The 26,994-nt window shown below is 41.7% G+C and overlaps 1 protein-coding gene across 1 annotated transcript; it reads right to left on the bottom strand.

Annotated features, from left to right (window-relative positions):
- Nucleotides 1-14,785: 14,785 nt before the first annotated feature.
- RAP2B (RAP2B, member of RAS oncogene family) lies at nt 14,786-16,666 on the bottom strand. Its single transcript, XM_054206380.1, has one exon. The coding sequence runs from the start codon at nt 16,506-16,508 to the stop codon at nt 15,957-15,959; it is 552 nt and encodes a 183-aa protein (XP_054062355.1). The 5' UTR covers nt 16,509-16,666; the 3' UTR covers nt 14,786-15,956.
- Between the last annotated feature and the right edge of the window lie 10,328 nt (nt 16,667-26,994).

Genomic DNA, 26,994 nt, shown 5'->3' with positions numbered 1-26,994 from the left:
AGATCAACTCCAGTTCCATCAAATTATGATCTAGGGACAAGCACCTTATTTGTAGCACTCCAAGTCAGCATCCAAATATTGCACAGAAAGCTTTTGCCATCTACCCAGAAACCCATAAAACTGATTTTACAAGCAGATGGAGAAAGAATCCATGCATTATTTTCCTATTGAAAAAGCTGGTTTCTTTCCAGTTCAGAAAACAAAATTCCCTATGGACAAGCCCCCCGTCACCAGCAGATGGAGGTGGGCAGCCCTGCGGCAGGCAAAAGCAGCAATACTGGGGTAGCCACAGCGCAGGGCACACATGCCACCAGCCCAGCATCCTGGCAGGCCACCAAGGGTGCAGGCACAAGCTGGCAGGTAATGCTGAAGTTCTCCAGGGAACTTTTTGATTTTGATCAGGCATGGAAAGAAAACACTTTCAAATAAATAAGCATATTCAGTACAGTAAATAATGTTTTCAGATAAATATATATATACATTTACTAATATATAAATATATATATATTTACTAATACATTGGTACATCAGTGGAGCAACACACATACTATGTCTTCTTACATGGCATGAAATATAAAAATACTGTACCTGAAATTTCCAAGTGAAATTCCAGACGTTCCCTGAGCAAAAAATATTTTCCACTCCATTATGTGGAAATCAAGTTTAAAAGAAAAGAGAAAAGTTTCATACCTCACTGTTTTTGACATAATGGCTTCTATTCCCCTTTTCAAAATTCCCCTCCTCTCCCCATTACCTGCTCCACTGTTTTTTCCCTGAGCAGGGAGCTACGCACCTCCCCCAGCACAAGGGTTTAGCACCAGCAGCGCTGGAAGGCCACGTCTGTCAAGGTATGGAAAGAACAAATTAGCAGTTTTATTACACACACCCCCAAATCAGAAAAACAACTTCATACATGTACATTATCAATGAACACCCATGTAGCCAGCAGTTATCGTGAAGAGCTATTTTAAGAAATTAAAGCTAAGAGGAGGGTTTTGTTTATTTTTTTCCTTAAAACAAATATGACTTAGTCGTGTTGATGAAACATCTAAGCATGTAATAGTTGATCTCCAACAGCAAGTATCAGCTACACTCATGATAATAGGGCAAATGACAAATGGTAAAAAGGAATTAAATTCATGTACTTGGTAACTAGTTGAGTGTATAACCTATGTAGAAGGCTTTTGACTTCATGTTCACTGTCCTTGTGAACAATGGCATGAAACCTCGTCTTTATAAACCTGTTAGTCCCTTACAGATCTCCGTGATGCTGAAAAAAACTCTCAAATCCTGACTGCCACACATTTCAGGCAGAAGCACTGATTCCATCTATTTAGGGTATTCCCAAAAGGAAAGTGCAGATAATAAAAATGAGCGCTGGCAACAAGACAAACATTGTTAATCAATATAGACTAAGTCACTGGCTAGCACTTTTCAGTTGAGAAAGCATCAAGTACATTCCTCTTGAAAATCATCCCCTGCACCCAGGACTATTATTTGCTGACAGCCATGGCTGACTTGGAAGGTGATGGGCTAATGGCAGGAATTAACACACTTAGTACCTTTTAGGAATCAAACCTGGAATTTGTCAATTCAAATACAACTTGGAGTAGACAGTGATCTAAGTATAAAAACAAACAACAAAAAAGTATGTTTACTTTCAGTTTTTCCACAAACAGGCTTTGAAATGCCAGCCAGTTTTGCTTTACCCTGTTATGGAGAAACATAAATGCCAACTCCTAAAACATATTAGGAAATTTGTATGGCTGAGAAAAAGGATGTAACATACACAATGATTTTCTTTTCCAAAGTCAATTACTCCAGCTCCCAAGCCTGAATGAAGCAGCTGCAAACCTTCAGAAAGCAGCTGCTCCCGTAACCCCTCTGCACGCTTGCTGACTGCCAGCGTGCACTGACGGGGTCCCAGCACAGCTCAGGAACCCCCCACGTGGCCTGGCTTTCTGAGGCCACTCTGAGCATCGTTTAGTCACCCAGGGCCACATCAAGCCCACGTCCTCCCACAAGTACGTTGTCAGTTCTATATTTTGTAAAGCAACACATGATCCTAGTGCCTAGATAGGAGGAAAGCGAGAGATTTTGGCTTCATCAGGCACCGCCCCCATCGCCAGCCTGCTGGGAGCTTGGATTTGCTGTCCATCAAGTCTCACACAAAGAACCATTAACCACCTACATCTCCCGACACCATCATTTTATAACAGTTTTACAAACAGCACTGTTGTATGAAGGCATGTACACCTCCTGCTAAGATGTGGGACCTGATGAACATACAGATCCAGAAGATGCTACGAACACACGGACAAAAGATATTGCCTTCTGGGAAACCTGCTTCTGCTACCTCCAACACACCTAAAAAAAACACAGAAGGTGCAGGTATTCAAGGTGCCTGATCAATAAATAGTTGAAATCAGTAGCCTGTAAACAAGAAATCTATAAATTTATTTAGCATTATGATCCAAATAATTCAATAAATATAAACCTTTTAACAGATAAGGGGAAGTCAGTAGCATGGCGACTGCTTTTAATCAGAAGAAACCATTTTACTTTTAAAACCCTTAAACACTGAACATTAATCAGCCTTTATTGCTTAAAATTAGAGACTGCAAGTTCTGTTACTATTGCACAGAGCTTGAAGAATGTATGTCCCACGCTATGCTTAGAGTGAGTGCATTTCAATTCATCAGCTAGATTATTCTTTCAAATGAAGGCAGAGCTTCTGTAACATGGTGCCTGTTCTACGCCCAGTGAAATTAGCAGTGACTGGAATAACCCATGATTGGATATTTAAATTATTTATAGCCTTTGTGTAAACCTCTTGAGGCAGTCATTTAGTGCTGCAGCATTCACTGCATTTTCTACTACGCTAACTAAGAGGACACGGCTCTGCCCTGTGGTGCTGGAGGTGTGGGGCAATGCAGAATTATCAGCTCCGCAGGCACCCATCTTCAGGAGGGTGGGGGGGTGGGTGCAGTGGGGAACTGAGGGTGGCTGCAGCTGAACACAGCATTTACCCGCTCCAAATTCAGACATGGTAATGTGTGTTTCCTTCTTAGCACCCCCAAATACTAGTTTAACCACTTTTTTTTTTTCCCATTGGGGTGGAATGGGAGGAAGCAGAAGTATGTGTGTGTAGAAGGGAAGAGGCGAGGAAGCTGAGAACAGTGAAGTGTGCTGAGACCTTCAAACATTTTTCTTCTACAGCTGTGACGGGAGCAGGCACAACCACCCACCAAAGAGAAAAGATGAACGAGCACAGCTTCTCTAGCGAGACCCCGCTAACATGGAGAGGTGGGCTGCTGGTGCTGTGAACGGGGTGAGGCTCCATCGCTCCTCAGCCGCATGAGCTTCTGCTGGAAACAAGCTGAACGGCCTGTGGAGGCTGACCATGCCCAACACCTACTGGGGAGACAAGAGTCCTGTGAGATGACAATCATCTTCCCAGGGAAGGGCTCTAATGGCCAGATTGCAGGTTTTCTGGAGGGGGCTCCCCCACGCCTGCCAGAGCCATTGTTCCGTAGCGTAACAATGGCCCTGCAAAGCTGCAGCAGCAGGCAGGAGCACCAGCCCATCACTCAGAGCTGATTTCAGCCTCACCAGGCCAGGCTTGCTGGAAACCCACTGTCAGGGAAACACAAGCTTCCTAACAATCACTGCAACCTTGCAGGCAGCAAAATAAGAGACTGGCATACTGTCTTCCAGAGAGAGTTTGTATAAATCAAAACCTGATTATGCTACATTTTGAATGTTAGATTTTCCACAAGATGGTGAAGCACAGAGATATATAACCTGGTTTTGCATTGGTAATTGAAATAAATTATCATAATCTTCCCTGAGTCCTGCAATCACTATTTTTTAGATTGAACCTTGACTGAGGGTTTTAAAAATATAGTTAATGGACTTAAAAATAATGCCTGCCCATGAAAGAAAGCTGGATACACAACTGAGTATGCACCCTGTTACCTGTTAAAACACCATAATGCAGGAGTGAAATACTGCCTTTTCCAACACTGTACTGGATCAACCCTTTTTGTTAATTTTACGAGTACTGTGATGGATGATCACAAAAGCCCTTTTTGAAGTAAGTGTGTTTAATCTTTCAAAGAGATTGATTTGAAATTGACCCAGTTTCAAGTGAATAAAAATTGTAACAGTTTCAAATTGATTAAATTTTGAGTCTACTCAAATCATATGTTTTACATCTAACCTTTGGATCCAAGAGAGAAATATTTCCATTTTTCTTCAAAGAGTGGAGGGTGGGGCCACCCAAAGGAACTAATACTTCTCTTTTCAAAGTTTCTACAGTACAGTACTTATGCCAAAGCAACACAGAAGTCTTGCTTCCTGAAGTACAGAACTGCAATTTGTTTTCAGTTCAGAATATGTATGTTTTCATATGTGCAGACCATACGGCCCTACAGTGACCCACAGACTCCAAGACTCACAAAGTTCAGCTGTTTCTGAATGCAGAGAAGGCAGAAGGGCAGGAGGGAAAGGCAAACTCAGGGCACCTTTGTTCTCCCTCCAGTTCTGACATAGTTCAGGGGCTTATGTAGCTCTTGGCATCCGCTGTAAAATAAAAAAAAAAGTGACGGCTTCATCTAACTTATGCTCTTTTGATATAGCATCGAGCAGCTGCAGAGAACAGCGCTTAGGATGCAACCTCGATACTTGCTCTGGAGATTGTGGACGTTCACAGGACTGCTCCAGCTGCAACATTGCTCATCCCGCAGGGCACCATAAGGCGTTGCAGTGCAACCAACTCAGGGCACACAACTTTTAAAGGTTAAGGCAAAAGACATCCCTGCTCTCTCAGGTGCCTGGTGAATTACTGCAGAGTAATCAGACAGTGATCGTTTTCACAGCCAGTGTGGTGTGTGCATCACCAAATAATCAGCGTGCACAAAGCTCAGCACCCAGCCAGCAGATAACCCCTGACCAAGGCATGGTCCCACCAGCACTGGGGAACAGGAGCAACCTGCAGGGAGTCTGAGTGGGCCCTGGAAAACCATAGACCCATATGGAAACAGCATTGCAGGGGGCTGGTTTTTGCACTGGAGAGAAAACCCCGAGCAGGACCTTTATCTGAAAAGAACCCAAGGTGCTTCTCTTCCTGGCTGGCCACTAGTGCAAGTTTTCCACCTTATCTCTGCTTGGCTTGTGGGTTACCCCGCCCCCCCCCTTTTTTCTTGTCTCTTCTTCTTTAAATTGTCACCAAAAGGAACTTTTACTGTTACAGTCAATGTATGCCATCAGCCATGCTAATAAACCACTGTGCCTGTAAGCCTGTCTCAACATCCTTTGGGCAGCACAAGGAGAAGTGTTCTTCTGTCGTTTTCACAAGAAAAATGCTGTTAAATGCAAACTCAATCTAGGAGAGGTCTGATACTGTAGCATCCCAGCCTCCCTGTCTGACAGCATGCAGCATCTGTGCTCTCCTGCACATCAGATCCATTAGATAACACTACAACGATAAAAGGTTGTCCAGTGGCTGTGAACTTTGAGTATGAACAAACCTTACTGATACTATAATACAACATAGTATAAACTCCCGATAGAATGGTAAGAAACAACTGTATAAAATAATAATAATAATAAAAAAATAGACCTATTGCCATTTCAAGATGGCATTCACAATTTACATAAACGCAGTATCACTTCAGGACAAGAAACACCCATAGAAGAAAAAACAAAACAACAAAACCCCCTAAGAAACCACTTTACATTTTAGACATCTGAACATCCAACTAAGTGCACAGTGGAAGGCTTTTTTCAGAATTAAATTACAACTTTTAAAAAGGACAAAGATCACACTACTAGGTGCGTGTGAAGTATTTAAAATGCAGACTGAGCTTAAATTCTGCTTGTTTGCTTAAATAAGGCTCTGATCTCAATAGGGTTACAAAAGAACAGGGAATTCAGCATGTATACATTTATAGAATCAGAGAATAAGTCAAATTCAAATTCCTAACAGTGTAGGTCAGTACACAAACACAACTTCAGTCATGAAGTTATATTAAAAATTCTATTGTAGGCAATGAGGACACCCAACACATTTGGTTAGAGTTTGTTTACATCCTGGAATAATAGTTTATGTCTTCATATTAGTATGTACAAACATGCTTGCCAAATGAACTCCAGTTACCCATCAATTAATTTCTGTTAACTACTCTAAGTGCTGAAAAACCCTGAGCGATGATAAAGGAGGTCAGTGTCTCATACACACCTGAAGCAAGCTGCGACCAGATGCACATTGAGCAATTCCAATTTATCATAAAGTCTGTAAAGAATCCAAGAATATCTATCCTTGAACTCATAGTATTTTGGTTTAGACAGGTTTGGTTTCCATTTCCTTATTTCAAGAAATACAGAGGTAAGACACAAGCTAGAAGTTTTATTCACAGACAGCACTGACCACAAACAATTCAGACGAGTTCAACAGGTTGCCATCCCTACATCTGGCAAAAGGCTGCGCATTGCACACGTTTAATAACCACAGTGATTTTCTGGTTTAGCAATGCTGAAAATTAATTTGTGCCTGGTCAAAAACGCTTGAAAAGAAAAAAGAAAACCTCTTTTTAGACACTCGTAATTGGCTAAATAAATAAGTATCTAAGTTTTTATGCTACTGCTCTGATATTCAGTGAGTGTAGGAACCCAATTCCCGATTTTCTATGCTCAGAGTAGAAAAATGTGGATGTATCCCCAGTTGTGGATACCAGATACAACTTTGTATGTATGCTTAAATATTTATGTTTAGAAGTCTGTAACTTTCCCTCTCACTACAGAGGTTGAAATATAGTAATAATGTGAGTGAATAAATATCTAAGTATCTGTGAAGACTCTAATTCACTCCCAGGCTGACCTAGTTCTTTGGTAAATAAGCTTTTTCAGGCCATTTCTCTGCTGAGAGTCCAGGCCTTGTAAATACCTTAAACATAAGAGTGTTCTCCTTAAACTTGTTTTCATTGCAAAAAATACATGGACTACATGGCATATATTTCTGGAATGTAGGCAGCTTGTGCTATACAGTAATTCAAATGTGAATCTCTTCTCTATTTTTTCCTTTAATTAAAGGAAAACCCAAAAGATCCAAAAACCAAAGAGAAAGCAAAACCCACACTAAAGCAAACATAGTATTTGAAACAAGAGACCCAGCAGAAAATAGACTGCCAATCTGGAATGCAGCAGAGTATTCCAAAAAGGAGGGAAATCAAGATCTCAAACATCAGAAACTTAATTACTCAAGTACTTCATTAGCATGCTTTCATCTTGACTTTGTTAATCATCAAGTAAACTTGGCAGCAAACTCCTGATACTAAATTGAGGTATGCAATATTAATGTAGTTGATTCAAGGAATAAAATTATCACTAATCTCATCCTTAAGTACATATGGCTCCCAACTACCTTGAGTCACATTGTAACCATCACCATTATAAAGTCCCACACAGTTTAAGAGATTTTGGTGATTAGTGGTGTAGGGAAGTTATGAAACTCAGTATAAACTTAGAACATCAAAATCATCCTTGGTGGATGAGAAGTTCATTGCGCAAACTTTCTTTGCACTTCTGAATCTGCTTAGCACCATAAAGGAGAAGGGGGAAAAAAAAAAAAAAAAAAAAAAAGGAATCCACAACATACATGCACAGAACGATGTTTCTTTACCCGAAACAGAAAAATTCAACCTGCCTTCTCCCAAACTCTCCCTGCCCCCAACAAGACATCCTGCTTCCTACCCTTCCATGCAAATCATATCTGGCATTTAGAGAACCTGGCAATGTGTGTCCTACTCCCAGTCTCACACCACAAACCCAAACCACAGTCCTCCATTGCAGATTCCTGTCCTACCTAGCCAGTATTTTACTAGCCCTATGCTGCTACTTCCTCATCACTTGTATCTTTCTCATAAAAATGCAGCAGAGGTGCATTGCTTAATACACTGAATGTCACGGACATGTATGTACAATAACACCCCAAACTTACTTTTGTTACAGATGTGGAAAATACTGAACACGCATTCAATCTCTGATCACTCACAAGAGTCTGAAGAAGCAGACCTCATCACTGCATCAGGGGTGGTACACAAGGGGAAGAAACTACGATCCAGCAAAGGAACTTAAGCAGAAGTCACATTATGTGTTTCTTAAGAAACACAAAAAGATTCACTGTTTTGACCTGTAAAATGTATCTATTTTATGCATCTACAGAAAGTGTTTTCAGGATACGTGCAGAAAACTTTTATTTCGGACTACCTTTCTGCCTTTCTGGATGAGCAAGAGTGGACATAATGCATGTGCGTACTTCTTCCTCAAAATGCCAAGCTGTTTTCCTTGGACCGTGCTGGACACCACTGCTATACATGAGCCATAGCTGAAAGATCTCAGTTTATCTTGCAGGAAACAGTTCTTTGTTTCTGCTTTCCCAGAACAAACGTATAATGAACATGTAACACTGAAGAGCGAGGCGTTACATGTATTGTGTAGATGCTTGGTTTCAAGTATAACTCTGACAATGGATGCACCCTCTCAAATGTATAGATGCAAGCCAGCTTTCCATCCCTGGGTTTTGATAAGCAATCACTTCATTATCACTGCGTCATCTGGGCTCCCTCCTCCCCCACGCAGCCTACAAGAGGAAGAATGCCAGAGCTCCAAGTGAGCAACAGAGTCATGAAGTCAGCCCATGTCTGACAAACACTCATGGCAGCAGGATCACACAGTTTTTCTCACTACAGGCAAAAAAATGCAATGGCACAGCTAGTCACACAGCAGTGAAGAGAAGGAATAATCATTTGCTGTCTAAAAGACTATTATTCTGAGCAATGAGAAGTCACCCGCTAATTCAAAAAGTTACATTAAGCATTCTTATTTGCCTCATCATCATTTTTGAAAACAGAAGCCTGTATCTTTTGATTCTTTACCTCTGGTAAGGCCTTCAGTAAGTAAACAGAACACCACTTCATGCCTACTGTGTCTATCAATCCCTACAACATGGAGATATTTATAGCACTAAATTAATATTTATATTAAATCACACTTAAACACATCCTCTATCTAGTGATAACTACCACAATAATAAATAAATCTTAGAATATTTAAACAAATCGAGATTGGTGAAAAATTACAAAGATAATTCTCTAAAATCATTCAAGTACTATGCTTCCAACTCAAAGGGCTTTTAAGTATATTTTCTGATTTAAGCATCTTTTCCGATTTAAGCGTAAGACTTGGTTAAACCAAGACTTCTGCTAGACACTTAACATTCAAAAACTTGTTTCCAATAGTTAGCTCTGTCTTAGAGGGGAAAAAAAAAGTCACATACTCATTTAAGTGACAACATCCTTTCCGCACACTGTCTTGTGTGTCCTCAGCCTCTTTCTCTCAATCTTCTTACACTACTTTATTTGGTGCTGCAATTCCAGAGCCAAATGCTCATGCAAATTCAGTCCATCTGCATTGAAATCAACATTTCAACAAAATACAGAGTTGGAGAGACCGAGGTGTAGAAAGCTTTAAGTGTTTGCTGGAAACATGCTGAATCAGTGCTGACACTGGAAACCAGAAGTAGGGCATGGCTTTGATAGAGGGCTAAGCTAGACACCCCTGTTACAGCTCTCCAAGTTAGAAACATCATCTTGCTCCCTCCTTTTAATTTCTAACTCTGTCACAGATGCAGTAATTGATTTAAAGGCAGCAAGATGGAAAGGAACTTAAATGATCTGTCCCATCAGGAAAGCATAATGGTTCCCCACCTCAGGACTGCCAACACCACGGCTGGAAGGAACACTACCAGTTTTATCATCTCTTGGCAAGACAAGGAAATGATATAACTCAAGTTAATTCAACAGTAAATGCATCTTATTCTTGTATCTGTTCTCAACCCTCAGAAAAAATGCTATCACAAGGGTATCAAGTCATGTTTCTCAAGAACACTTTTAAGTGCATCACTTCCAACAGCTAAAATGAGACCAGGTTGAATGGGGTTTGAGCAACCTCGTCTAGTGGAAGGTGTCCCTGCCCACAGCAGGGGGTTGGAACTAGATGGTCTTCAAGGTCCCTTCCAACTCTAACCATGCTAGGATTCTATTATTCTTTTCAGATGTCCACATCAGGCTCCACACTTGAGCATCTTACCTACTAATAACAAAGCAAATACAAATATTCAACTGTAGCTCAGTACTTACTGCCATACCCGCAATTCTAAGAAAATAAGTTGAATTTGTAAGCATTCACCCTAATTGTTTAAATTGGGATAACAGTAGTAGCACTACAGAAACAAAGCATTAGATGAATATAACCATAAATGACAAACTGGTAAAGGACTACAAATACAAACACTGATCTGTACCTTTTTCAATACTCAGTTCAACGAAAAAAAAAAAAAAAAAACAAAACCCCACCAACCCAAAACACAACTTCCGTTTCAGATTAATTTTTCACCCAGAAGTCCATTTGCAACCATCCTCAAAACCAACCGCAAACATCCCATTTCATCCTAGCACTGTAATACAACAGGATAACAGGACTATATCAAAAGGCAAAAAGTTTGGCAATGTCATTCTGATCAGTCTAGTTGCTGCAGCATTTCCTGCACAGTTGTAATCAATCAAGCAGAGGAGAGATGTCTGCGATCTGTCTGTTACCTGGACATCAGATTTATTAACTATGCACTTGCTATAATGTTGTCTTAAAGAACTTTGTAGAAATAAACGGGTTTTAAATCATTAAAGCTGAAGTTACACGTCAGGCACCATTTTCCTAAAAATATCTCTGTGTCAAGGATTACCAAAAAAAAGCTATGGATCCTTGATCACTTAGTCTCTTCTTTGCCCAAAACTCCAAAAGACACAGAGACTACCAAAATAAAATAAAGTCATTACAGAAGAGCTGCTTCCAATATTTTAAGACTTATTTGAACAACTTGCAAGTTTTGGTTAACCGACTTCTAATTTTTACAGCGTTTTATATAGCATCTAAGACCTTGTTAGATATTCCAGATTCAGTATTTATGCATAGTATTTGCTTGATGCACAATGTCATCTACTGAATCACTATACTCTAGCAGCACCTGATGCTATTGGATGTATTAGAGCAGTAATACCCTTCCAAAAATTTAAAAGAGCAACAGGGAAATTTTAATGGCTGTTCCTTAACTTTCTGCATGTAAATCTCTCTGCTCTAGCCCACTATTAGTCAGACAGTTCAGGTTTCACTGGTCGTTTTCTTCAGCGTGATACTGACTACAAGCAGAATTGAGATCAGAAGTTGAGATCATCTGTGGTAAGGGGAAGAATTTAGATTCCAACCCCAATGAAGTCAGAATACACACACACAATGACTCTTAACTTGGGAAATACAGTGAGATTCTCGGTTACAGATTAACAGACCCTTAGTCTACTCAAATTAAAAAACAAAAACAACAAAACCCCCCAAGCCTTACACACCCAGACCCAGCAACGCACTTCCACTCCATTTCTCATCACTGTAAGTTACTTGAATATCTTTATCTGTTTGAACTAAAAATCTGCTATTGAATCACTCTCATCTGCTATGCACACGTTTACCAAAGATTGTCAGGCCCAAATAGTTTTAGAAGTTAGGCAGATGTTGGATTCCTACAAAAATGAGATTCTAGAGCACCATGCTGTAACAGTGTGACAGGAAGGAGAATCTTTTCAACACACACATTTTACATGAGGCTATAAACACCATAGGAGCAGGACGTAAGCTATGAAGATCATTATTTAAAACTATTTCACCTTTGAACAGAGCTTGTAGACATATCTGCTTCTACAGCAAGTCTCAAATCTCACCAGAACATGAATGGGCACTCCAAATAATAGTCCCCAAAGATACAGTGAAGGTCTATCAAGAAGAGTGCCTGGGTTGCCTGCTATACAAACCTGGAGAGTAGGAGAGCTTCTAATACCAGTAGAGCTCCAACCATTTTCCATTTAGAGTCGTGGAAGTTGTCCATGAATTTGAACAGGACGAGATTCAAGGGAACACACATGCCACTCCTTTTCATACAAAATTCTTAAAGAAAATGGAAGTTTCTGCATTTTGTCACTCCTCAAGGAAATCTGATACTTAACAACACCTGCACACAATGAGTATCCAAATGAAAAAGTCATAAAGAGCCAGCTGCCCTTTATTTAAAATGCCCTTTGCAAAAAACTTGCCATACATTCTTTTGAGAGAAGCAGAACCGCCAGGAATCCCGCTGCCACAGAATTCAACATCCAGAACAGTAAGCATCAATAAAGCCTGAGCATCGTGTTGAGAAGAACCACACTTGTATTGAAAATGAGGTCGAGAATACTGCACGGTTACAATCACAGAGACTGGGATTTCAAAGACACAATTTCTTGCAATAGAACAAGCTTGGATTTTTAAAAATACAATCATTATGTACATCAAAATATGTGGCCATAAGACCAGCCTTAAACTAAGGCCTTGTTTACACAATTTCTGCACCGTCAGGAAGTATTTGGGCTGGGAATGTAATTTTTCTTCCAAATCAATTAAATATTTGCAATTCTCACTGTGAAAAGAGCTATATACCACCTTTATATTGACATGGGTATAACATATTCCCACAGGGAAAAGGAATAGAAGAGTACCTTTATATTGATACAACATTTTCCGTGAGTGTAGAAGCTAATATAGCTTTCATTATTCAGTCAAGTTAAAGCAGTATGACATTTTTCTACTTTATAGACAAGGCCTATGTTTAACGAGCACCAAAACACTTCAGAGTATTTGGAAGATCAGACTACTGAGCTCTACCTTTTGTACTGTCCTCACAAGTCATAGAGAACACTGAACATCTAATTACGTTCAAAACTCTGATTAGACCCATGCCACGGTTTCTTAAATCCTTCACTGTTTAACACACACACCTTTTTGGCAAGAACTAGATTATATCTACAAAAAAAACCCAGCATAATCCAGAATTTACTACGCTGCCTTCAGCTGCTCTGCTAGGCTGAGAGAAACTGGACTTTATGTGCCGCTGTGTGCTACAAACACCCATTTTTGCATCATTCCTCAATCACAACACAGGCAGTAGGGCAACAGGAGGCACTAGAAAACATGAAGAATCTGCTATCTGTTGGGGAGAACAGAATAAATATCTGCTTTTATTAAGTGGAACAAGTTGCTTCCAATGTGCTGATCTGGAGAAAGGCCTGTTGAGTGCTAAAAACTGAATAATCCCATTGAACTTAAGACAAAACTGAACCATAGGAATAGCTGAGATGTAAATATATGGCATTTAAAAAAAAAATCAGTCATGAAGTTTTTTAAACCGCAGACATGTCAAGCTTTCTTAGTTTTCAATGCAGCATTTTTGTTAAAACAAACCCTTGCTATTAATAAGCATTATTCCCCTGACCCTTTAACCTGGAAGTCCTTGAGGAGCTGGCTTCTAATTAATTTTTAGAAATTTCTGAAAGACAAGATGCAAAGCGGCTTTCCGTTTTCACTTGAAAATGGGGGGCTGGATCAATTTGTCTGTTACTTGAAGGCCACAAGCAGAAGTTGAGGGACCATCACTAGGGTTGCCTTCTCCCACCCTCTTTGTTTTCAACTATGATTGTATCAGTCTGACTGATACAACCTGACTAATTGTATCAGAACAGGTCCTTGCTGTTTTGAAGGATATGTGTGAGCTCAGGAGAAGAGATGTGTAATACTTAAGTATATATTTTCCAAATTTTCAGTAGATACCGGATGTTGCTAAAATACGTGTCCAATTTTAAACTAAAACACAAGATTATAACTTTAATTTCCATCACTGGGATTTCAATACATAGAATTAAACTAATACTAAACACTGTTCTTCCAGTGCTGAAGCAGGAAGCTTTCCTATGTAAAATAGAAGAAATTATCAGATTCACAGTAGGAATCATGGCAGTTTGTTCTCAGTTGGCCTTATTAAAAAAACCCTTTACACATCATTGCTCAACTTTTGCTTTCGGGTGGTGAGATAATTTCAAGTCTTGTTGGGATAGGTGGAAGAAAAAAAAAGTAAAAAAAAAAAAGTTGCAGGTTTGTGTGCTAATCTTTAAAGAAGGGGCTAAGAGAGGAAGATAACAGAGGTAAACAAACTCCCTAGATCTTCCAAATGACAGAAGGTACAGGTGTCCTCCCACCCCAACCCCTCTGCAAACCAGGAAAGAAATAACGGTCTGATGCATAATTTTAAAGCGTTATAATGCAATGAGGTCAAAAGCTTAAATTTTATAAATAATCGACCCTCAGAATTTTAGCCCGGTAAAGAGTAAGGGCATAATCTTGCAAGTCCTTTTGCATTAAAGCCACACTACCTTCCTAAAGCTGCCTACTGAACACAGCATTCCACTCACATGTTGGCATCACATAGGGTCAGGACCTAAACACAAATGAAAAACTGTATTAAAAATTACTAAATAGTAGGTAAACTAGCAGTCTTGTGGTTTGTCTTTTTTTTTTTCCTTAAACACTCTCCCAAATCATCCCACCACCACCTTTCACTTCTATTAAGACATAAATCAGGAATAACAGCCTATGTGAAAGTTAGTGTTTCACGTAATACATAAAAGCGCACAAAGTTGTTTTCTAAAAAACAGCATTTGTATTAAAATTCTTAAAATGGATAGACATCTCTTAAACGCATGTCTGGAATTAAAATGACAGTTGTTAGAATTTTCTTGGTACATCACAACGATAAGATTTCCTTCTTTGCTGGCTGGAGGTACATCCCACAACAAAACCAAAGGAATAAAAAAGAAAAAAAAAAAAGCCCACCCCCCCAAAATCCCAAAAGGCTAAATTCTTGTAAATTTGAAGTAAATGAAGCCCGAACTTGCAAGACATGGCAATTACAGTTAAAAGACTCAGATGGAAATAAGAAATAAATTCCACTAACAATAGGCCCTTTTGTCCTGGCTTGTTCGGTATGATTACTGCAAGGAAACTGTTAAGTAGTTTTTGGAGTAGTAGATAATGGGATTCTGTGGAGCTTTCACAGGTTGGCACCGGCTGGAACAGCTGAGTTTTGAAGGCACTCTATAGACACAGGGTTGTTGTTGGCCCTGCATCACATATAGGAAGTCTTTGCACTTTAGAGAGCTAGTCATCAAAATCAGTTATTGCCAACCTAAAAAGAAAAACCCTCGGAACAAAACCACCACCGCTCCCACCCGCCAAAGGAAAATTAAAATAAAAACGAAATCACACACACACGCACACCTAAAAAATTGTGCAGATTTGTAACATTTTCACAGCTGATTTAAAAAAAAAAAAAACAACAACAAAAAATCCAACAAAACACAACAGGAAAACCCAACAGGCTACCACTCTCCTGCAAACTCCCATCCGATACAGCAGGTAAACAAAATAGAAGATTATTTCACGAATCATCAGCAGACACTTTCTGGCACCCCACACTGTATTGGCATCAGTGTTTGAGTTACAGTCCCAGTTCAGATGTGCAATTCTCCAGGCGGGACGCGCCGGGCACAGCCCCCCAGCTTTTGCATAGAGATCCTCGGGCCGGCGGCGGGCTCCACGCGTGTCCGGGCTCCACGCGTGTCCGGGCCGGGCTCCCCGCGTGTGCCCCGCTCCCGGGGCGGGCAGGGGCCGCTCCCCGCCGCCGTCCTCCCCCGTGCCCGCTGCCAGCGCGGGGCAGCGGCAGACACTGACGGGAAATATGCAACGACCAAGACTGGACGAAACGTACATGCCGAAAAAAGCCACATTTCCAACACGATATAATTTTTTTCCTTGTTTTTTTTTTTTTTTTTTTTTTTTCCCCTCTCTCCTTTTTCCGTTTCTCTGTGTGTGTCTGTCTCTGGCGGCCGCCGAGGCCAGCGCGCCCGCCCCGCGGCTCGCCTCGGCCGGGTGGCCGAGCCGCCGCCGCCGTGTGCCCGCAGCCAGCCCCGGCCCCGCCGCCGCCCTCAGAGGATGGCGCAGGAGGAGCAGCACTGCTCGTCCCCGTTGGGCTGCGAGGCGTAGTTCATCTGCCTGACGATCTCCGCGAAGAGCTCGTCCACCGAGGCTTTGTTTTTGGCCGAGGTCTCCATGAAGGGGCAGCTCCACTCCTCGGCCAGGGCTTTGCCCTCCCCGAAGGAGACCTCCCGCTCGCCCTCCAGGTCCACCTTGTTGCCCACCAGGATCATGGGCACCCTCTCGTACCTCTTCACCCGGATGATCTGGTCCCGCATAGGCTTGATGTCCTGGAAGCTCTGCTGGTTCACCAGGCTGTAGACCAGGATGAAGCCCTGCCCGTTCTTGATGTAGAGGTCCCGCATGGAGGCGAACTGCTCGGTACCCGCCGTGTCCAGGATCTCCAGCACCGACGGCGAGGAGTCCACCTCGATCTCCTTGCGGTAGAAGTCCTCGATGGTGGGGTCATACTTCTCGATGAAGGAGCCCGTCACGAACTGGACGGTGAGGGCGGACTTGCCCACGCCGCCAGAGCCCAGCACCACCACCTTGTACTCCCGCATGGCTCCCGGCGCGCCGCCTCCCTCGCCTCCCGCTCGCGGCTGCCGCTTTCCTCCCGCCCTCACGGCGGGCGGAGAGAAGGAGGGAAGAAGGGAGGTGGGGGGGGCGGGAAGGGGCGGCCGCGCCTCACGGGGCCGCGCCGGGCCAGCCCCGTCGCCGGCCAGCGCCGCCGCCCCGGGGGCGGGCGCCGGGCCCTGCGCGGCGGCTGCGCTGTGCGGCGGGGGGAGGATGAGGAAGATGAGGAGGAGGAAGGCTGCGCTGCCACTACGGGCGCCGGCCCCGCGGCGGGACGGCGCTGCCGCGGCCCATGGCGGCCCGCCCCGCTCCTCAGGCCCCGCCGCCCGCCCCCATTGGCTTCCCGGCGGCGGGTAGCCGCGCGCGCAGCGCCCCGCCCCGCTCCTCAGGCCCCGCCGCCGCCGCCCGGCGGGTTCGGGGCGCGGCGCGGCGCGTGTCCCCTCAGGGAGGGCCCGCGATGGCGGGGATCCTTCCGGAGCGTCGCGGGCTCACCCGGGCGCCCCCGGGGTGCCGTGCCCAGCACGGAAATGGCGGAAGGGCGGCTGGACCGGCAGCCCCCCTGCTCGCTTATCGGCGGAGGGCGCGGCGCGGTTATCTCCTCACCGCCGGCCCTCCCCGCCCTATCGTCCCTCCTCAGGGGACGGGACGCCCCTCGCAGCCGGCGCCAGGGCCGCTGCGACAGCTCCCGCTCCCCGAGGGAGGCCGTGTCCTCACGGGCGCCTGGCGGCATCTCTGACCCCACAGGGACAGCAGGAGGGGAACTGCCGCCGAGGCCGCGTCCCCCCTGCCACGGAGGGACTGTTGTCAGCGCCCTCGCACCCTGTGTGGGAGGGCCCAGTGGGTGCTGCTGTCCCCGAGCAGTCCCCTTAGCTCTGCCTAGCTGGCTCCGGAGACTGAAGGTGTCCACTCCCCACTGGGGAAAACCATCCCTGGTGCAAAAGGCTCACTTGCCCCCTGGGGCTCCTCAAGAGAGGCGGCTGGAGCTGGCTGGGCTTTCTGCCTCCTGAGCTGGGAGGCCATGGCAGCTCTGGCCATGGCAGCTCCTGAGAGCCCCTTACAGGACACTGCAGCTTCTGTGCCTTCCCCGACCAGCTGAAGCTGTGGCCATTGCCAGATGTTGATGCTGCTTGCCCTGCATGGCATGTGAACAGCAGTTTAGCCTGGTGGGGTTGACTCATGGGGACTGGCTATTTGCCACTGTTTGTAGAAGTTGTTCCTTGAACTTTCTATCAATCAGACATTCCTTTCAAGAAAGTATCATTAGTTGTTTTGGCACCCTCCAGTCTTTGCTTTTGTATCTTACCCAATTCTTCGTTGTTCTTAGTATTTATTCAAGTAGTTGTGGCATGTAGGTCCTTTCTACCACACCTCCTTTTTTACAAACCTAATTTAAACACAGTACCACAGACCACGGTAGACAAAGACTAAAGGATTTGAAATAAGTTTTGTAAGCAGCATTCTGTTGTTATTGAACGGTTTTCACAGAGACTAAATTCTACGTAAATTATTTTTCCAGAATTCACTGTGGGGATTCACTCCATTGGATCTAGCTGTGCTGCATCCCTGTGGTCATCTGGTGAGTACTGCAATTCCGCTGATCTGCTGGTGAGTACTGCACCCCTGTCTTCAGGAGCTTAAACTAAACCCTTCTGCTATTGCTCGAGTAAGTCTTTGCAAATGAAGCCTCCCCCAATAAATATAAAAGCTACGTTCCACCCGCCCTGCTGTGGGGTGGGCAACAGTTTAAACAACTTTCTTAAATATATTGCATATCTGAAATGACACAGTCTGTATTCAGCTTGTAGCTATAGGTTGTGACATCTAGCTGTTAGCTGGGGACCCCAGGTAGGATGCTGCTCTGCCAGGCCTCCACCTGATTTCTCCCAGGTGCACAGTCTTCTCCCTCACCTCCTAAATTTCTCAGCTGTAGGCTGATCCTAAGCTAGTTCAAGGTGCTGTACCGATCAATCTGGAGATTGATCAGATATTTTATCTTACATTGAATTACGAGGGCTGGGCTTTGGCTGTATCTCTGTTCTAGACTCTGCCTGCTAACCACATTCCCCTGAACTTGTAACGAACCTGTAGGCCATCTTTTTTCTAGAGCAGTACTACAGTTCTTTGAAAAGTGAAGACAACCTCTACAACCTCGTGTTCCACAAATGAGTTCCTAATGACTGCTCAGCTCGTGCATGGACTTGCATGGATATTGAGTTTGGAAACAAAATAACTGAGTCTAAGCCCTAAGTGAAACTAAGTCCTTTCCCTACCTCTTCCTGTTTCTCAGTTCCCTGTCCCTCTGATTCCTGCTTCTAGAAGTGCTCCAGCGGCAGAGCTAGGCCATCACCCACTGACAGCCCACTCCCACCTTCGTGTAAGCCAGCCAAAACCAGTCACCAGCCAGGGTTTGCAAAATTATCTTTAAAAACAGCTATAAAAATTGGTTGAAAGGCATTACTGCAAAAATATTTTATTTTCTTGTTCTGCTGATGTACTTTGCTTACGCTATTAGCTGTTTTGGTTACAATGTGGATTTGCTTACCTTCATCACCTCTGTAGCAAGCCCACACGTAAATTACTTATGTTGCACTTTCCCCTAACACAGCAGTAGCTGATTTTATAAAGACCGGTCAATTGTAATGTTGGTTTAAATCCAGTCTATTTAATCCCTGTTCACTGTGGAATTGAGCTGTGGGGGTTTTTTTCATTGACAGAATAAAATTACTCTCTATATATTTTTTCATTCTATGCTATGCTATTAATTGCTGCTATATCGTGTTCAAAGTAACAAATGATCTTTACGCTGTTGAGTTTAAATATGGAATATTATTGCTCAAGTCCCAGTCCTCTACTACATCTATTAATTTAATCTCTCTTGTTAACAGCCAGCTCTATGTAATTAGTTAGTCTGCAGTGCTGCTTTTAGAAATTTGGAGTCCTTGAAATAATAGTAAGGTGTCTGTGGGAAGTAACAAGTCTGGTTTTGTTATAAATAAATTTTCTGTGCCGCTAAGGCGATCTGCGAGTTGAAGAGGTTGAAAATCCCTGGCTAAGGGTTTAGACATTTAACTTAAATAAATCACAAGAGTATTCAGTACATCATTATTGAATTACTAAACACACATTATATTGGATTGTTGTACTTCATGAATGGTACCATGGTTTAGACTCTCTCAGGAATAAATGAAAATTGTCCTGAAACAAGCTCTGTTTGGGCAACATGAAAGCATTACAATGCAGCCGAATCTAGGCAAAATATAATTATCAGACAATTGGCTGCATTAGTTTGATTTTCAAAATTATCAAGGATATTAAAAAAAAAAAATCAGGGTGATTTGTTACTATCTTAAAAAAGTAAAAATAAAAATGAGCTGAGAGGCGTAAGTTTGATTACTAAGCAGTTTACCGTACAATATTTACACATATAGCTAGCTTTTACTGTGTTGAGTAACCCTGCTCATTCAGTAAAACTTCTCATACAAACTAAGATTATTTCTTTGCATAGTTTAGAAAGATCAAGTCATTAGCTGCTTTTTTATAGTTATGTACCTTTGTCTATACAAGGATCAGCATTGTAGAACTCTAAAGCAGTGTGGTGGGGTTTTTTTTTCAAAAATGTATTTCACTTATTATAGGCAAAGACTAAACTTAAGTGTAGTTTAAATCAGTAACATATATAATATCTCAAATTTCAGTCCCATGGAAGTTTGTCAGTGTCTTGTGACAGCAAATTTTAGTGCTGTAAAAATAGGTAAAGAATTTCTGGTGTTACTGAAGGGGCCTCTAACCAGGTCCTCTGGTACTTCTTCTTTAAAGAGGCATAGCCAAAACACTTACAGCTATGGGATTAACTCCCAGCCAATGTCAATGTTAGAAAAGGGATATATAGCCTCCTGAGCTGTGATTAAGTACCACTGAGCTCGCTTAGGAGGAGTATTTTATAGAAAAACTGTGCTATACCTGAGGAACAGAAAAGTGATGTGAGGAGTGGTCTGAATTTTAAGATATGTCCTGCGTAGCATTTTTATGCTTCTGAATTTTGGAAGGCCTGAGCTCTGCACAAGTGTCCAACTTTGATTAAAACAGACACTTTGAAATATGCTCGGAATTATGCGAGTGTGCAAATTTACTTGTATCTGAAGCCTGAAACTCTGTAATGCTCAAGTGGAAAGAGATCATAGCCTTCATTCAGATTTTCTCTGGCTTCTGTTAGTGACTACTCATTTAAATGATTTTTATTAATACGTGGGAAGCTCTTGTGGCTGTGAAATAGACTCGTCTGAGATGATAGTGCTCTGCCATGTGTTAGTGAGGTATGGTGATAATTGAATGTTAAGGCTACAAATAATACTAAAAGTCATATTTAGATGTTCAAGTTTCATGAGATGATAAAAGTGATTTTAATAATAATTTCATTACATATATTTATGTAACACCTTTCATTTCAACATGAGGATGCAGTTCCATGTATTTTTTTCCCCTCCTGTTCTTTATGGCAATGGCGACTAAATGGACTTGATTCCCTTCTTTGCTCTTGGTTGTGCAGCAACAGTTTTTAGGTCCATGGTGTAAACAGGCCCTACAACAGTGAGCTGATCTGTGGTGAGAATAAGCCCTTCTGTTGTGGGTTCTGCTTAACTGCTTATGGGCCACTGGGGCCAAATGCAAAGAGCTAAATGTTGAATTGATCCTCATTTTCAGCAAAACTAAAGGGTCTGCGAATGTCTTAATTCAGCACTGCCACTGAGAAAATCCTGGGGGAAGTGATGGTCTAAGGGTACTGCAAGCAGTCATTTTACTTCCTAATATCTGACATGTTCCCTGGATATAATAGAGAGATGTTACAATTCACTTAACTCTTAATGACTTAATTGGTTCATAATCTGATATAAAACAGTTAAACTGAGAAGATTCAGAATCGTTTGGGGAAGAGATGCTATTCTGTCACTCCCGTACTGTTAGTATGTGGCATTAATATTAGCAGTAAACCTTAAAGGGAGAATAATTACTGAGGGAAATTAAGAAAATGAAATAATCTCTAAGAGTTCAAACTACAGAATTACAGTAAGTGTTTTCTGGCATTGGACACATCTGAAGAAATTTTTCAATGTTTATTCTTTTTTAATATATGAAATTGAGCAAGATTTCTGGGCTGGAATTAGTTTTTAATTAAGTGGTAAACAAATAATAATTATTGTGGATTCACCAGCAGGATGATTGTTGGTTGGTTTGGGGTTCCTCTGGTGGGGGCTGGGGAAGGAGGAGGTGACCTTCTGAGCACAAAATTGAAGTATTTGCATGTCAAAGTATTTGCAAGTTTTAATAACTACTTGATAAAAAATAGCATTTTTAAGATTTTGTGTGTATATTTGATCAATAAAACCTCCTTTCTCCCCTTTAATAGTAGCTAGGAATGGTTTTGGTTACATTCGTCACAATAGTGTCTAATAATATTGGCACTGACATTCAGTATGTCTCTCTTGTTCTGAAACAATGACTTTAGTTTTCTTTATTTAATTTGGGCGGTTCTTATTGAATAGTGGTGGTGCATTCAGCGCTGTGCAAGAGCCAGACTCAGTCTTCAGCCCTAAAAATTTGCTGGCAAGCTTTAATCAAAAATCAGCAAGAAAGATTTACACGGTAAATACGAACTCGCTTTACGAATAACAGTGGAAGCAGCTGACTACTTTCAAAAATCTGTCCACATCCTGGTAGTGGGGGGTTGAAGATCTCTGTCCTCCTATCTTTACTTCTCCTACTTCATCCTTCCTTTTCCCTATATCAGTAACCCTAAATGCTGATCAGAAGGCAATGGCATCTATTGGTATAATAAAGTATTCTGCTCTCACACTCTGCCCAGAAAGCTGTGCAAAAAGCTGGATGTTTTTGTATCCAGGTTCTGTGTCTGTTTATAACTAATTGTGCCCTTGTTTTCCTATGTTCTACATTACAGAAGATTCATATTTAAGAGAGAAAAGACCTTTCAAAATTCTGCATAAAAAATAATCTGGCATTCCAACAGTATTTAAATGTTGGAATTATTTTTTTGAATGATTGAATGAATAATTAACTCATCTACACCTTGAGTTATTCTTAGTAATTCTGTACGTGAATACATATCTGAAAAAAGACTGTCTAATGTCTGTTTATCTTAATCCAATGGTGTTAGGTATTCTTATTCTAGAATCAAAATGACTGCATATGGAGTTAAATGAGATAGTCAATTAGGGTAATTCCATGGGTAGACTAGTTTTATTATAAGTGAAACTGTTCCATCTGTTCAACACCCAGATAATCACAAAGAAACTGATAAGACAAATTGCTGAGTGACTCAGGCCAAAGGTACTGCTTAATGCTGTAATTGGATATGTTTGTAGTAGTGTGAGCTGGTTTCTCCCCTGACTCAACCAGCTGAACAGTCTCCCTTTTGCCAGCTACTTCCTGAGTAGGAGCTGATTTATGCAGAGTCATCCTTTTCCTGCCTGTCTGTTTTAGGAAGTGTAGTGTGCATGTCTTCGGGAAATGTAGCCCCGCTGTGACTTTCCTCTGCAAAAAGATTCTCAAATGCAGAATACCCAAGTTCCATTTTTTTCAAGAAATAATAGCAGCTGCTGGTGGGTGTAAATAAATAAATAAATAAAGGTGACACATACACACGAGAAAAAGTTCGTTATTTCCGTCAAAAGTCCTACCAGAGATTTTATCTCTATTGAAAAAAATAAGTTGTGCTGCCAGAACTGATTACATATCATCTCACTTGAACTGGTATAATAATGCCACTTTATTTTTCTTCATAAAGAATGTGTTCAGTGGCATGTTTATATCCCACTCACAGATGTGACGTTTATAGTGAAAATATGCATAATTGTCAAAGTTCAGGTCTGTTTCTATATTCTTTATTAGTTATCAATGCCCTTCTGTTTACCACAGTAGCAATTTACATAAAAGGTGATGAAGATTAGGATTTTAGGTAAGTATACGAAACAGAGAACCCTTATCCGGTACTATGTGCTGCAGTCAAGTTGTGTGTAGGTGTAATGAAACAGCTCTTGGAACCATAGATGTAATCTTGATAGCACTTGCGTGGAAACAGTGCTATTGTATGTTAATGAAAATGGTATAATCAGCATGAAGTGAAACCGGTGACTAATTCAAAAAATAAACTTCCTGTCTGCAGCAAAAGCCCTTTTGTAGAAAAATGCATTTTCTTCATTGACCCATGGCGCTATATCACATTGCAGCATTAAGTCTGCTGGCAGTAGTGTTCAGATACAGCAAAAAGTTTATAATTTGGAGAGTTTTCACTGTTTAATTGGTTTAATTCCTCCATCATCTGACCAGGAACAAAGAGCTTTACCTGACAGAGTCTTCTGTCAAATGCCAGTAAGGAATGAGTACTTTCAACTGTGATCTTATCATATTTTGTAAGCGAGATGGGATATCTCCAGAAGTCCTAAAGAAGCAGAAAGTGAAGTTTGCAGGTCAGCAGGTTATGGTCTTCCACGTGAGGAATCACTGTAACAGTCTGTCTTTGGTCTCAGATTGGCAGTGTAAAATTGTTGTTGTAAGTGTTGGTCAAAGTCTGGGGATTATTTCCCTGACTAATAATGAAACACATTCTCATTTTAAAAAAGTGAAACTACATCTATGGAAGGAAATCTAGATAAAACCAAATTTGTATTCCGTTCCTTTTTCATGGCCTGTAATTTCTATGAACATTATGGAGGGATAGGTGAATCCAACAGACAGTGAGTTCATAGCCATTATGTGGATATTGTGGACCTGGTGTAAGCAAAGGGCTAGTAGATGGGCAAAGCAAGCGGACCTGTTTCCCCTGTGTGCCAGAACAAGAGAAATAAAAAGATTTATTCTGTTCATTAACAAGAGAAACTGATTTAAACATAGTGAAAATACATAAAAGGTTTTAATTTTTAGGGGGTTTTATAGTTCTCAATGGACCGCATGGAATTTCCACCTAGAATGTCATTTAATCAAAAAATCTATCATCAGTCAGTGAACAGTCAAAGCTTTTAAACCAAATAAATGTACAGAGTAACCGTCAAGGCCTTTTGCCTGCTTTTGTTTTTGTATTTGTGGTAAGAACCGTGCAAGAGAAAGTTGCCACGCAAGCATGTTTTGCTCTCTGTCCAAATCTATCCCTACATGATTTTTTCAGGAGTGATGATATTTCTAGACTTGCAGAAGCTCACAAAAAATGCACCCATTTTTGGGCACTTGGTACAAACTCATAAAATATTTACCGTATGGCTCACCAAAAGCTGAGCATCTTTAGATCTTGTGTAGGCAGGCGAGCCATGGATCCCTCAAGTTCACCCTGATTGAGTCCTTAAGACTGCAAGAGAGAAGGAATTAAACTAGACAAGAGGAACTGCCTGCTCAATTGAGCTTTATTTTGTAGTACACAGGCAGACTGCAAGGTCAGCAAATCTCTGCAAGCTCTGTGGCCATATGGGCAATGGGAGTTTATGAAACAACCGTGCCAGATTTGGCAGCCTTGCTGGTGGCCACATGGCAGGTCAGTGAAAACTAATTCAATGCCAGCTGTATAATTTCACTCTTTAGTTATCTGAGAAGTATATGTAAGACAAGATTTTAGAAAGGATGGTGTCATTTCAGCTCCGAAACTTACACTGTTCTTTGTAGGGTATATACGCTTCTGATGTAACCAGCAGAGTTCTTTTGCTACATCTTGGGTAATTGAAAACATCAGAGTTTAAATATTGACTGTTTTTCTTTATACGTGTGTAGCCTTGTATTTGAGTATTTTGAAGTAATTTTGTGATAAACATATCAACAAAGGAGATAAGGGAGGTTTTTGAGAGAAAAATGAGACCCATGATAGGCTCAGACTGACGTAAGTTATTTGTAGTCTCAATAGCCTTCAAATCTCTTGAATTAACAAAATGCCATGTTTTCTGATTGTTTTAAAAGGGCTGCTGCTTCTTATAGCTGACTTACACTTAGGTTGTTTCTGGCTGGTCAAGGTTGGAGGGATCATTGTGGCTGACCACTGATTGTGTCACCAGCCTAAATGCTGTTTCATCTTCCAGGCCTTTAGCTGCCAGGCCAGATTAACGTGAATGTGGGAGCAAACTGAATCTTGCAACACCTGGCCTCTGCAGATAACCCCACCCAGCTTGACTTCAGGCCGAGTCGTGGCACAAACAACCTCCGTTGTACTGACAGATGACCTCGTGAGAATGAACAGATAAGAACAACTGATGTTGATACTACTTGATCTGTAAGCCATGTTCGATATTGTCAGCCAAGGCAGTCAGGAGTGCTGATATGTGACCACAAGCCCTTAGAGAATCTGTTTGAAGGCTGGCTATCGTCATGCCCCGTCAGGACACTGACTGCTCCCTTAGGGCTTCATCCCCTGGCTGGCTCTTGTCACGCAGCTTCCTTGCCCCACTGGGGCTCCAAGTTTTCTGTAGGCCTTTCTCCATACCACAGTCCATAACTGCAACAATAAATATAAAATACTATCACTCACTGAATGTAAACATATTTTTATTTCTGTATACTTTATTTTGTTGTAAATAGTTCCAGTAAGAAGATACTGTAGGAGTACCCATGGTAGTTTATCTGTGTAACTGCCTCCATTGGTGGCACTGTACTGCTCGAAGTGTACCAGTAAAACACACTCCAAACTAATCCCATCATGTAAGAAAAATACACTGGGAAGACCAGACTAAAAATTACTTCAAATGTTAACAGATTCTGTTTGTAATCCATCACTTAACAAGGGTGAGGGACCCGTGGTTGGCTCATAGAGACAGATCCCATGGTTCTTTATCAAGTGGATTGTGACTTACCTGGGAATCAAGTCTGAATGAAAGTAGAGTAACGTGGTACTGGGAGCCAATCGGGAGTAAACAGGAAAAAAGCCCACAAGTTTATTTAAAGGAAGCATATTCCCCAGGACAGAATTGAATTCTATTTGTTTGTCCCACTTGCAAACGGCAAACAAGGTACCTGGTCCTAGGATCTATTCCAATTAATCCTACTAATTCTTTTGTTCATCTTGGCCAGTTCTTGGTTGCTCAAGAGGAGGTGAACTTTGAGGATCTCTTACTATCAATGAAACAGATGTGGCATTTTAGCACCGTAAGCAAAACAAAATGTCAGGATGATCGGGGAGTTTCAGTTTTCATCTGTACTTCAGGGTTTTTTGCTTGGTTTCACCCTACTAGTGAAGCCTGCAGGCTACTTCACCCTCTGAAGAGATTCTTTTTGCATAATGGTAAACTAAAACTTCAAGTTAGATACACTATTAAAGATGGCATACAAGGCACAAATGTTTGACAGTTATCCAATTTGTCAAAATCACTTGAAATTCCAATTCTGTTCTCCAGGATGCTGACAACCAACTTGATAGCATCAGCAAATTTTGCATTTGGACTTCTGGTGTTAAAGGCATTAAACTGCTTTACAAATCTTTTGATACAT

This window comes from Rissa tridactyla, chromosome 6 (genome assembly GCF_028500815.1).
Source record: "Rissa tridactyla isolate bRisTri1 chromosome 6, bRisTri1.patW.cur.20221130, whole genome shotgun sequence".
NCBI classification, from domain to species: Eukaryota; Metazoa; Chordata; class Aves; order Charadriiformes; family Laridae; genus Rissa; species Rissa tridactyla.
This window is presented reverse-complemented; position numbering and strand designations above follow the sequence as displayed.